This window comes from Falco punctatus, assembly GCF_963210335.1.
Source record: "Falco punctatus genome assembly, chromosome: 4".
Lineage (NCBI taxonomy): Eukaryota > Metazoa > Chordata > Aves > Falconiformes > Falconidae > Falco > Falco punctatus.
This window is the reverse complement of record NC_137583.1, coordinates 14,048,178-14,057,874: the sequence shown is the minus strand read 5'-3', so window position 1 is coordinate 14,057,874 and position 9,697 is coordinate 14,048,178. Positions and strand designations below refer to the sequence as shown.

Here is a 9,697-nt window from a genome sequence, read left to right as displayed (position 1 = left end):
GGGGGAGCTCGGTGCTGGCTCCGCGAATAGGGATGCAGGGGGCGTGGCCAAGCCTGCGGTCGGTTGCATCATTTAAAGAGACAGGCGGTGGCGACGACCACGTGGGGGGCGGGGCAGGGGAGGGGCAGGGGCGGGGGCGGGGTGGGGCCACGCCTGTGCCAGGCCCCGCCCCGCACCCACCGCCCGCGGCCCTTTGTCCTCACCCGGCAGCTGCCGCCCGCCCAGAGCGGCCCCGGCGGAAGGCTCGCCGCTCCCCGGGCCCCCTCCTGCCCCGCGGACGGGCCCCGCCTCCGGCCGGGGGACACACACGTGCCCGAAGGGCTATGCCGAGGGTGGCGGTGGCAGCTCCGGCCCGGTGGCCCCCGGCCGCCCAGCCCACTGCTCCCTCCCTTGCCTTCCCTCAGTGTCTTCCCAGCCCGGTGTCCTCCTGACCCCGCCCCCAGCCTGATGTCCTGTCTAGCCAGTATCCTCAGCAACCCCAGACCAGTGTTCCCCCAGTTTCCCCAGTCTGGTGTTCCCCCAACCCAGTGTCCCCCCAGGCCAGCAACACCTGGCTACCCCAGCCCAGTGCCTCCAAACTTCCCCAGTCTGGTGTCCCCAGCTCCCCCAGTCCAGTGCCCCTCCATGCCAGTATCCTCTGGTCCCCCGGCCTGGTGTCCCCCCCAACTTCCCCAGTCTGGTGTCTCCCCAGGCCAGCATCCTGTGTGTCCCCCAGCCAGTGTCCCCCCAGCTTCCCCAGCACAGTGTCCACTGACTCCCCCAGCCTGATGCCCGCAGCTTACCCAGCTCTCCCCATCGTCCCCTGGCTCTTCCAGTCTGGTGTCCACCCCCAAGCCCACCCCCACACCAGTAGCAGCAGACCTGAGCAGTTGGGGAAGGGGGTTTATTGGCAACACCTGGTGGGAGGAGGCACCATCATGTCCTGCCAGCCAGAGCCACTGGACACGGCCAGGCAAGGCAGGTCCTGGCTCCTCCATGGGCAGATTGGGCAAGCAATGCTGGGGTTCCTGGGGGTCCCACGCCACCGAGGGGACAGAGCCAGTGCCTGGCACTGGGATGGAGCTATAGCTCCATCCCAGTGCCAGGCACTGGCTCTGTCCCCTCAGTAGCTGCCTGCTCCCTGCCTTCAGCTGGCAGAGGCTTCAGGCTATAGCGGACACTAATGTTGGTACCCGAGATGCTGCGATACTCGCCCATCTCCGTACGAACAGTTTCATTCTGGGTGATGGTGAGCAGCACCGGGATGGAGAGCGTCACCTCCTTCCGCAAGACCTGGATGCTGAGTGCCGTGTGTGGGGGGATCTTTGCCGGCAGCTGCACCTCCACGCGTTCCCGGCGGGTGCTGGATTCACTGCGCCCTTTCTGCACCGTGAAGATGTTGGAGGCTTCCACGGTCAACGTGAAAGAGAGCCCGGCTTTGAGGCTGGTGCTGTTGCTGAAGTGGAAGCTCTGCCAGAGCGTGGTGCCATACTCCCTGCTGCTGCTGGCTGCCAGCACCTGCTCCGACTCAGTCTCATTCACCCCTTCGATCTCATCCACCAGCACTTCCCGCTCCGCTTCCACCCGCTTCTGCTCCCAGAGGAGACGCGCCGAGACCAGGGGCCGCCCGGGCCGCAGCGGGCGCAGGTGGGACAGCCGAGCCTGGAAGTTCAGCTCAGGTTTGTAGTCTGCAAGGCGCTCACCGGGCCATGCCAGGCAGTGCCAGCCACCCCTGCCGGGATGCTGGTAGAGCAGCCAGACACCTCGCTGCACTATGTGGGAGGCCACCCGGTCGTTGAAGTACCCGTAGGCCAGGTTGGTCTCCTCTGTCACCACCTTGCAGGCGCCTTGGAAGTTGGGGCGCTCATAGAGTATGATCTGGGGGTCCCCCAGGTCATGGTGCACAAGGCGCAGTGATGAGAAGCTGTTGGGCCGTCCCACGGAGGGGTACTCACCCTCCTCAAAGGCGTGTGGCTCTCCCTCGTACTTGGGGTCCGTGTAGGCGATCCAAGGCTGTCCCACCACCTTCAGGGAGGCAATGCAATCCCCAAAATCCAACTCGTGGAGGTCGGGCACGTCGCAGGTGAACTCCAGGCTCAGCCCCTCAAAATTGGCACGCTCGTACACCACGATCTGGTTCATGGTGCCGTGGGCGCCCACCCCTACCAGGGCAACACGCACGTCAAGTCCCCTCGTGTGGGCTCACGTGGGAAACCTGTGGGGAAAGCCTGGCCAGCGAGGGGGCACCCTGGCACCCCTTTATCCCCTCTCCTCTGCCTGGTCCTTGCGCTCTCACCGTCTGTGCCAGCAGCACCCCAACACCAGCCCGCAGCTGTGCCTTTTACGAGGGGGTGGCGGGGCCAGGGCGTGCTGCGGCACGAAGCGAAGGCAATGACGGCGCTCGCCCCCGCACCCGCGCCCAGCTCCGCTCCGGCGGCTGGGAGCCAGCCAGGCCCCGCACGGCTGTACCGCGGCCGGTGCACTGGGATGCCAGCCGGCCTCGCAGACCAGCCCTGCTGGAAAGTCCTGCCGTGCCCCAGGCACGCAGCGCTCCAGTGCTAACGAGTCACTGCCAATTATCACTGATGCTTCCGCCCTGCCCGCACTAATTATGGTGTGCGTTGCCGGTGGGGCAGGAACTGCCGGCTCGCCCCAGCGGGGTGAGAGAGTATTGTGGTAGGGTGAGCCAGCACCCCGAGACAAGCTGCTCAGCACCCTGGTGCCCCCGGACGCAGGACATGACCCGCCCTGGCATAGCACCACTGCCCCAGCCCTGCGCGCAAGCATGGCCAGGGCAGGTGGTAGCACTTCTGCCTTGTGTCTCCACGAGCAGGATGGTCACAACGCTGCTGGACGGCGATGGGTGCCAGCACTGGGCACAGTGGGACTCTGATGCCCAGCCAGGGCACAGGGACAGCTGGCAGCCGCCCCAAGCACAATGTGCCAGGGGCTTCCTCAGGGTACTGTGTGGGTCCCCATGGCATGGGCTGGAGCTAGCCTCCACAGGAGCCACCGGTGCAGGGCACAGGGCACAGGGCACATGCGCTCCCCGGCTGGCACTGGGGTTGAGGCAGCTCAAGGGGTCTAGGGCAGGCAGAGCCTCTGGCTTCTCCTGCCTGTGCCCCCACAGCCCTCCCCAGCCCAGGGCTGTCCCTATGGCACAGCACAGGGAGCAGAGAACCCCAAAATAGACATGAGCAGCTCCTGGCTGGATCATGACCCACCCCAGAAGCCCCTGTGTTGAGCTGGGGACAGGCAGGACCCCCAGAGCCTCTGGGCTGAAATCTGCCCCATGGGGCTGGGAAGTGGGGCATGGGGTACCCCAGTCCCACAGGGGAACCTGGGTTTGGCACCGCCTGCAGGCACCCACATCCTGCGGTGTATGAGGATGGAGACCCCACCACTCAGGCAGCCTGTCCTGCCCCAACCCCAAATCACCCAGGAGAGGAATGCAGATGTCCCCACATCCCTGAGCCCTGTTCCCCCCCAAACCTCCGTCCCACACGCAAGTGCCACCCCACATCTCCCCCCCAAGCTTCCCACTGCCGGTGCCCCCGTTCCCGTGCCTGCAGTGCCGGGGCTGCCAGGGTCTCCCAGTTTATTGCCAGATGTTGGGGCGGTCGGGGTTACACCAGACAAACGCTACAGGAAGCGGTTAGTGAGCGGGGGGCCGCGGGGGCCACGGGCGGGGGCTGGGGAAGGGCTGTCCTGCTGGCTCCCCCGGCTCGCAGCCTCCCCGCCGGCCCCCCGGGCTGCCACGCTCCCCCGCGCCAGGGACCCCTCCCGCTCCCTGCGGCCGCCCCGGCCCCACGGCCACCAGAACCCCCCCACCTCGCTGTCGCGCACACCCCCCCTGCGGCGAGGCCAGGGGGCTGGGGCAGCACGGGGGGCGCGGGCAGCGTGGGTGGGAGGCAGTGCTGGCATTATTGCTATGGCGGGCGGGAGCAGTACGACCCTCCCCATGCTCAGATCACAGTCTCGAAGAGCGTCGCCTTCTCCTTGGGGGGCTCTGGGGCCAGCAACTTGGCTTCTGCCTCAGGTGTCAGGTACTCCAGGTGGTGGTGGCCCCAGATCGGAGTGGTCAGGAGCTGCCAGCGCTGCGGGGACCCTGTGTCAGCACCCAGGGACGGCAGCACTGGGGACTGTCTCAACCCAGCATGGAGCATCCCCCCGGTGCACAGGGATGGGACGGAGGTGGGGACAGGGGTGGGATTTGGGTGGGGATGGAGGTGAGGCTGGGACAGGGAGGGGATTGAAATGGGATTGAGAGAGGGAGTGGGACTGCACGGGGACAAGGATGAGATGGGGGTGGGACTGAAACTGATGGAGACAGGATTTGGCTGGGAGTGAGAATGACAGGGATGGGGCTGAGACAGTGATGTAAGTAAGGATAGGATTCAGGTGAGGTTGGGAGTGAGACAGGGATGGAGACGGGGTGGAAATTAGAAAGGGATGGGGACAGGGACGGGATTTGGCTGGGGACAGGGATGAGATGGCAATGTGGGCAGTGCTGGGTTCTGAATGGGGACAGGACTGAGACGGGGACAGGGACAAGGATGGCTGAGATGGGGTGAGGACGGAGGCAGCAGGAACCCCTCTGTGCCGCCCTCACCTCTCGCAGGGAGCCTTTGCAGCGCAGGAGCTTGTAGAGGACGGTGCAGGGGATGCAGAGCATTGAAGAGAGTGCCAGGACCCAGCCGATGGCGTCCCCCCACCACGGGTACACGTACGTCTTGTTGTAGGTCAACGGCTTGTAGTTCACCACGTGGAACACAAAGATGCCCTGGGTGGAGAGAGGGGGGTGAGGTGCCACGGGGCAGTGGGCTGGTGGCTCCAAAACCCCCACGTGAGTTACCCCACGGCCCTGACATGCGTGTTGGCCCATGACCGAGACACGCGTGTCACCCCGTGGCTGCCGTGCCCGAAGCAGCCGCCTGGGGGAGCGCGGTGCCCGTGGCACGGCCGGGGCAGCGGGCACACACACGCACACGCGTGTCCCCACGTGGGGCAGCCCCGCTCACCACGCAGACCAGTGGCGTCACCACGGCCCAGCACCACTTCATGAAGGGCAGGGGCCGGTAGCCGATCATGCGGGCCACATCGTCCATGAAGCGGTCGGCACCTGCAGCAAGAAGGGTGTCAGCTGGGCTCCTGGGTCCCCTTGTGTCCCCCACCCGTGTCCCCCTGGCCTCACCGTAAACCCAGGCAATGACCACGCACTCCCAGAAAGCCTGCCACAGCAGCGTGATCCCACTGGCCGAGTAGTTGTCAAAGAGCTGGAACACGTACATGCCGCCCTGCCGGGACGGCACCGCGTGTCACCAGGGCTGTGCTGGCTGCCCCATGCTGGCTGGGTGCCTGCACACTGGCATGGGCACAGCCTTGCTGTGCCGGTGCCCCACCTGGCATGGCCACCCTGCATGCCGTGGGCACCCTGTTCTCCCACAGCACCCCCACGATGACAGGCACCCCCGTGGCATGGAGACCTCCGCAGCTACAGGTACCCCCATGCCATGGGCACCCCCCACTGCCACGGGTGCTGCAGCCCCAGGGAGCTCCCACCATGTGCTGGGGCCCCATGGGAGGTGATGTCCTGGGGGCAGACATAGGTGTCCCTGCCATGTCCCCCACCTGCGTGACCATGGAGAGGTCGATGAGGCAGCAGACGACACAGCAGAGCGCAGCGGTGAGCTCGCGGCGCAGCGAGCCAGCCCCCGGCTGGGGGAACAGGTCCAGGATGCCCGTGATGAAACCCTCCACACCGACAAACTGTAGCAGAGAGCGGGGCTCAGTGGGGACATGCCACCCCGTCCCCTCCCCATCCCCCCACCTGCCATCGCACCTGGCTGTCCAGCCCCAGCACAAGGAGCATGAAGAAGAAAAGCGTGGCCCAGAGCGGGGACAAGGGCATCAGTGTCACAGCTTTGGGGTAGGCGATAAAAGCCAGCCCAGGGCCTGCGGGAGAGCGGGGTCAGTGGTGCCACCCCAGGGGTGGACACAGGGGACAGGGTGCCAATGGACACTCACCGGACTCGGCCACCTTGGAGATGTCCACGCCTTGCTCAGAGGCCATGAAGCCCAGCACAGAGAAGACAACGAAGCCGGCGAAGAAGCTGGTGGAGCTGTTGATCACGGCCAGGATGTAGGCATCCCTGTGGGCAGAGTGGGTTAGGGGGTGCTGGGGGGACACGGAGGGGGGACACTGGGGGACACCCTACAGCCAGCACAGCCCTACCTGTAGCAGTTGTTATGGAAGCGGTTGTAGCTGCCCAGCGCGGTCAGGGCACCCAGCCCAATGGCGTAGGAGAAGAAGATCTGGGTGCCAGCATCGATCCAGACCTAGGGTGCAAGGGAGGGCGTCGGGGTGTGGGGAGGGTGCCCAGCACTCAGCCCCCTTCCGCCCTCCCCACTGCCCTCACCTGCGCCTCAGCCAGCTTGGACCAGTCGGGTTTCAGGTAGTAGACGATGCCACCCAGTGCCCCGGGCAGTGTCACCCCATGGACCAGCAGCAGGATGAGGACCACGTAGGGGAAGAGTGCCGTGAAGTAGACAATCTGCAGAGATGTTGGTGCCAGTGAGACCTCCCTGTCTGGCTGGGACTCTCCATCATGTGCCACAGGTGTCCCAGCGGGACTGGGGCTTGGGGACGTCCCCAGTGGCTGGTGGCACCTCTCAGACAGATGTGGGACAGGGGGTTTTGCACCCTCATAGCATACAGCATGGGAGGGCAGGAGCCAGCATCGTGTGCAGCAGTCCCCTCCCCACATGCCAGTGGCCCCAACGTGTCCCTCCCTGCCTGGCCAGCATCACCTTCCCGGTTGACTTGACACCCTTCCAGATGCAGAAATAGACGACGACCCAGGTGGTGACCAAGCAGAGGATCATCTGCCAGTTCATGTCCCCTGGCTCGCTGAGGTCCCCCGAGAGCCGCAGCACCTTGTTCCTGCAGAATGGGGCTGTGATGAGTGCCGGCACGACACCCCCAGCCCCAGGCAAGACCCTCCGGTCCCCACGCTCACTCCCAAAACTCGATGACGGGCGAGCGCTTGCTGGCCAGGTCAGCGCAGCTGAGGTTGAAGGGGCCAGCGTCGGCGCTGGCATTGCTGCTGCTGTTGCGGCAGAGCTCAAGGTGGAAGAGCTCAGCGCACTGCTCGGTGTTCCAGGCATGGCCGCAGGTGGCCCAGGGCAGAGTGTCCGTCAGCGAGTGCACCAGGTAGAAGAGCCCCCACACCAGGATCATGATGTAGTAGGAGTTGCAGAAGAAGACGATCACCATGGAAGCCAGGCCCAGACCTGCGGCACAGGGAGATCACAGCCCGCGGGCACCCATGGGTACCTGGCAGCCCAGCGGGGTGGGGGAACTGGCAGCCTGGGGTGGAACAGGGGCTGCTGGCGCGGACGGGGCTGGACATGGGGTGCTGGTGGGGACACAGGGAGCCAGCAGCCCAGGGCAAGGCAGGGGAGGAGCCGGTGGGGCTGCGGGGAGCTGGCTGCCCTGGGTGGGACAGGACAGGGGGGAGCTGGCGGGGACGGGGACGGGGGAGCTGGCTGCCTTAGGCGAGACAAGGGGGAGCTGGTGGGGACGGGACAGGACAGGATACGGATAAGCAGCAGCACGGCAAGGACAGAGGGGAGCTGGCGGGGCACAGTGCAGGGAAGCCGGCAGGACACTGCTGAGGTGGGGATCCAGCAGCCCCCAGGGAGGCCAGCGGCACGCAGGCAGGGAGCGACGGGGGCAAGCAAGGCAGCACAGGGTGCCACGGGGCACGGGCGCAGGCAGCTGCCACCCTTGGCTGGGGTGCAGAGTAGCAGCGGGACGTGGGCAAGGTGCACAGGAGAAGGCAGGGCGTGCGCGGGGTGCAGGCAGCCGGTGCCCAGGCAGGGTGCTGGCAGGGCGCTGCCAGCCCCGCGCAGGGCACTGGGGCCCCTGGGCAGGGCACAGGGTGCCAGGGGCCACGGGCAGGGAGCACGGGGCCACGGGCAGGGCGCGGCGTTACCCTTGAAGAGGGGGGCGATGTTCCAGGCGGCGATGCCCCCCTGCTTCATGAACTGCCCCAGGGCCACCTCCAGGAAGAAGACGGGGATGCCGCCCACGAAGACGATGAGCAGGTAGGGGATGAGGAAGACGCCTGGGGCCGGGGGGGGGAGGGGGCACGGGGCCGGCTCAGCCGCCGCCGCCCCCCCCGGGTCCCCCCGGGTCCCCCTTCCCTCCCCGCGCCGCCCGCCCGGGCGCAGCGAATGGCAAAGGCGCCTCCGCGCCCTCCCCTCGCCGCGCCGCCGATGTAGGTCAGGGCGGGCAGGTGGCGGGGGGCTCCCCACGGACCCCCACGCCGCCGGTACGCCGGACACCCGTGGGGTGCCCCACAAGCCCCCGGGGCGGCCCCTTGCACCGGGGAGGCACCCACGCACACTGTGAGGTGGAAAGCGGGGTGCTCCCACGCGCCGTGGGGTGCCCCCCCTCCACGGGGCGGGCACGGGGCTCACCTCCGCCGTTCTTGTAACACAGGTAGGGGAAGCGCCAGACGTTGCCCAGCCCCACGGCGAAACCCACGCAGGACATGATGAAATCCATCTGCCGGGTCCACGTCTCCCGCTCGGGGGCGGCCGCTTTCGGGGGGCCGGGGGGTCCCACCAGCGGCGCCGTCACTGCCCGCTCCTCGCCCGCCGCGGGGGGGTCCGTGCCCTCCGCCTCGCCGCGGCCGTCTGCCGAGACGGGGCGGGGGGGGGGGCACGCTGCCGTCACGTGCGCCCGTGGGGCGTACGGGGGGGGGGTGGAGCGCGGGGAGACCGAAGGTCCCCCCGCGCCTGCCGCCCCCCCCGCCGCCGCGCGCCCCTCTCCGCGTGAAGGGGCGTGACGTCAGATGTCAGGCAGTCGCGTGACGTCACAATGCAGAGCGGTGACTCACCCCGCGGCGGCGGGAGGGGGCGCGCCGCGGTCGCGCGTGGCCGTGGACACCTCTCCCCCCCCCCCCCCCCCCCCCATCCCCGAACCTCATCCCTCCCCGGCGCTTCTCGCTTACCGGAGCCCGCGGGGGCAGCAGCGGCGGCGGCCGCGGCGGCTGCGGCGTCGCGTCGTGGGGCGGCGGGCGGCTGCGGGGCGGCCGTGTCGGCGGGGACGGGGGGCATGTCGCGGGGGGCCGGGGAGCGGGGGCGGGTCGGGGGCGGCTCCGTGGCCGTGGGGGGGCTCAGAAGCAATCCACGAAGCACTTGAAGGTGAGTCGGAAGAACCTCATTGAGGGCGGCGGGGCGCGGCGGGGCGGGCCGGGCCGGGCGGGCGGCTCAGAGCCGGGCTGCGGGGCCGGCGCCGCGCGGCCGCTCCGGGGCTCTCTGCGCCGCGGCACCGGGCGGCGGCGGAGGCAGCGACCGGCCGCACCGCCCCCCGAGCCCCATTGGCCGCGCCGCCCGCCCGCGGCTTGACGGGACTTGCAGTCCCGCCGCACCGGCACCGGGGCGAGGCGGGGGGCGGGCAGCGGGACAGGGGGCACGCCGCGGGACACCGGGACGCCACCGGCGGATACCGGGCACTGGGGACAGCAGGCGATAAGGTTGCTCCGCGGGACGGGGCGCTCCGGGCACTAGAGCACCAGGACTTACAGTCCTGACACACCGGCAGCAGGGGACACCGGGACCGGCAGTCCCGCCACGCTAGCACCGGGACACGCCAGGCACTATGGCACCAGCGGACACCGGGCAACAGGGCGCAGCCAGCAGCAGAGCA

The 9,697-nt window shown here is 68.3% G+C and overlaps 2 protein-coding genes across 3 annotated transcripts; both read right to left on the bottom strand.

The window, feature by feature from the left end:
* Positions 1–14: 14 nt before the first annotated feature.
* LOC308063124 (epidermal differentiation-specific protein-like) lies at positions 15–3,462 on the bottom strand. Of its 2 annotated transcripts, XM_080385687.1 has the most exons (2): positions 1,935–3,462; positions 15–1,826 (listed from the first exon to the last, which is right to left on the bottom strand). In XM_080385687.1, exons 1-2 carry the CDS (start codon positions 2,119–2,121, stop codon positions 1,063–1,065), a joined length of 951 nt encoding a protein of 316 aa, XP_080241813.1. In that variant the 5' UTR covers positions 2,122–3,462; the 3' UTR covers positions 15–1,062. The 2 variants fall into 2 exon arrangements, with proteins under 2 accessions (XP_080241813.1, XP_080241812.1); XM_080385686.1 differs by having other exon boundaries at positions 15–3,462.
* A 98-nt stretch (positions 3,463–3,560) lies between these two features.
* On the bottom strand, positions 3,561–9,328 carry SLC6A8 (solute carrier family 6 member 8). The gene is made up of 14 exons (XM_080385656.1): positions 9,000–9,328; positions 8,464–8,682; positions 7,977–8,108; positions 6,999–7,272; positions 6,790–6,922; positions 6,399–6,533; positions 6,215–6,318; positions 6,007–6,131; positions 5,822–5,934; positions 5,611–5,748; positions 5,174–5,276; positions 5,001–5,101; positions 4,592–4,762; positions 3,561–4,076 (listed from the first exon to the last, which is right to left on the bottom strand). The coding sequence occupies exons 1-14, from the start codon at positions 9,103–9,105 to the stop codon at positions 3,945–3,947; spliced, it is 1,986 nt and encodes a 661-aa protein (XP_080241782.1). The 5' UTR covers positions 9,106–9,328; the 3' UTR covers positions 3,561–3,944.
* Positions 9,329–9,697: the final 369 nt, after the last annotated feature.